The sequence below is a fragment of the Hipposideros armiger genome, unplaced genomic scaffold, assembly GCF_001890085.2.
Source record: "Hipposideros armiger isolate ML-2016 unplaced genomic scaffold, ASM189008v1 scaffold_22, whole genome shotgun sequence".
Classification (NCBI taxonomy): domain Eukaryota; kingdom Metazoa; phylum Chordata; class Mammalia; order Chiroptera; family Hipposideridae; genus Hipposideros; species Hipposideros armiger.
Window position 1 is genome coordinate 5,952,721 of NW_017731372.1, and position 1,637 is coordinate 5,954,357.

At 38.4% G+C, this 1,637-nt stretch overlaps 1 protein-coding gene across 1 annotated transcript in view; it reads right to left on the reverse strand.

Moving 5' to 3' along the window:
• Positions 1 to 6: 6 nt before the first annotated feature.
• The window catches only part of FLVCR1 (FLVCR choline and heme transporter 1), a 23,654-nt gene continuing 22,023 nt past the window's right edge, over positions 7 to 1,637 (reverse strand). Inside the window, exons 8-9 of the mRNA XM_019635454.1 lie at positions 703 to 770; positions 7 to 532 (exon numbers count right to left, since the gene is read on the reverse strand). Coding sequence (XP_019490999.1) covers positions 458 to 532; positions 703 to 770 — 143 coding nt within the window. The 3' untranslated portion in view covers positions 7 to 457. The remainder of the gene's footprint in view (positions 533 to 702; positions 771 to 1,637) is intronic.

A 1,637-nucleotide genomic window follows, 5' to 3' on the forward strand; every position in this document is an offset into this window, starting at 1 on the left:
CTCACACTGAGGGGGCTCCCACAGCTAGTCAGAACAGCTGAAAGGGGGCCAATTAGCAATATATCGTACACTTGGTTCTACTGGATATTTTAACATATAAACTGCATGTACTTTTATGTGGCTTAAGGGATTAGACCGCCACATTATCATTTTAAAAGCTCTCAAAGCTTCTATTTTCTACAAAAGAAGAACACTTTTGAAAAATAAATGTCGAGAAGATTACTTTCAGATTGACAATATACGACTAAAAATGGGACACACATTAGGTAAATGGTAGTGTTAAAATGAGGTAAGTAAAAGTATTTCAAGCAAAATATTGCTTAAATTCACAATTATGCAAAACCATAACTGCATGTAAGGGTCCTATAATAACTTTCAAGTACGTGTCCATTCCCCATAACCTATAAAACAAACCTCACTGCTCAAGTGTTATATGATATTAACTTTTCCTTTCACCTCAAATTGCTGATTCTGACTGTTTGGACATCATAACAGTTTTTGACTCTTGATCTGTCGGACTATCAACTGGTACCTGTAGAAAGAATCAGAAGATAAAAGATTTAGAGCATCTGGCATATGCCATTATAACAGATCAACAGTTGGCTCAGGAATAAAAAGAGTGCTGACTAGATAGATTGGCTTCACACTTATTCTATGCACATATTTCTTAATAGTATAATCATAAAAATATTTATTACTTACAGCTTTAATATCACCATTTGCAATTCCTATATTTATATTGTGTCTTCTCAGGTCAGACTTGATTAATGCTGAAACAGAGACGCATCAATGGAGTTACCATAGAGTATGCATGAATATGCTTTTCTCTAAGCTGTGCAGTCTTTTTTGATATTGTCAAATTTAGCATACTATAGTACCATAATATTCAATAGTATCCTTGTAGCCTGAAAAAATAGTACCTCTCTAAGCCATTAACTTAATTAGCAAGTCACTCATTAATGAAGAAATAGAGGATGCTAGGAAACAAAGATACAAAGATGAAAAAAGTACAATTCTTTTCCTAAGGCACCCTCCAATCTAGGGAAATCGTGACATGCAAACAATCATAACACTGTAGGATAACTGCAATAATGCAGGTATGTACAAGATGTAGTGGGAGCATAGGAGAAAAAATGCCAGTGTCAGCCAAAGGAAATCAGGGAAGGTTTAGCAGAGACACATTTGAATTGCAACTTGAAAAATGAGTAGGAACTTGTCAAGCAGATAAGAGGAGAGAGAAAGGCATAGTAGGCAGGCAGAATACCGTAGATGCAAGGAAATTGGGACACGAAGAGTATAGCCTATTCATGGCTCTAGAGGTAGTCTGGGATCATTGAAGCATTGAGTACAACAGAGAGGTGGCAGGATATGAGGCTGGTAGGCATTGTGTACATCGTGTGAAGACTCACTGCATCTGAGTGGGGAGGACACTATTAGGCCTACATACTAGGGTGCGCCATCTGGCTACTATGTGGAGGAGGATTACAGGCAAGAAGACTGAGGCAGGAAGGGCAGTTAAGAGGCTTTGTACCTGCTGAGAGATGGGGAGGCGTGAGTGTGAGAAGTGGAGATATAGAGACAGGCTACAGAGAAATTTTAGAGTAGAACCAACAAGACTCGGTGGTTTGAGGGCCAGC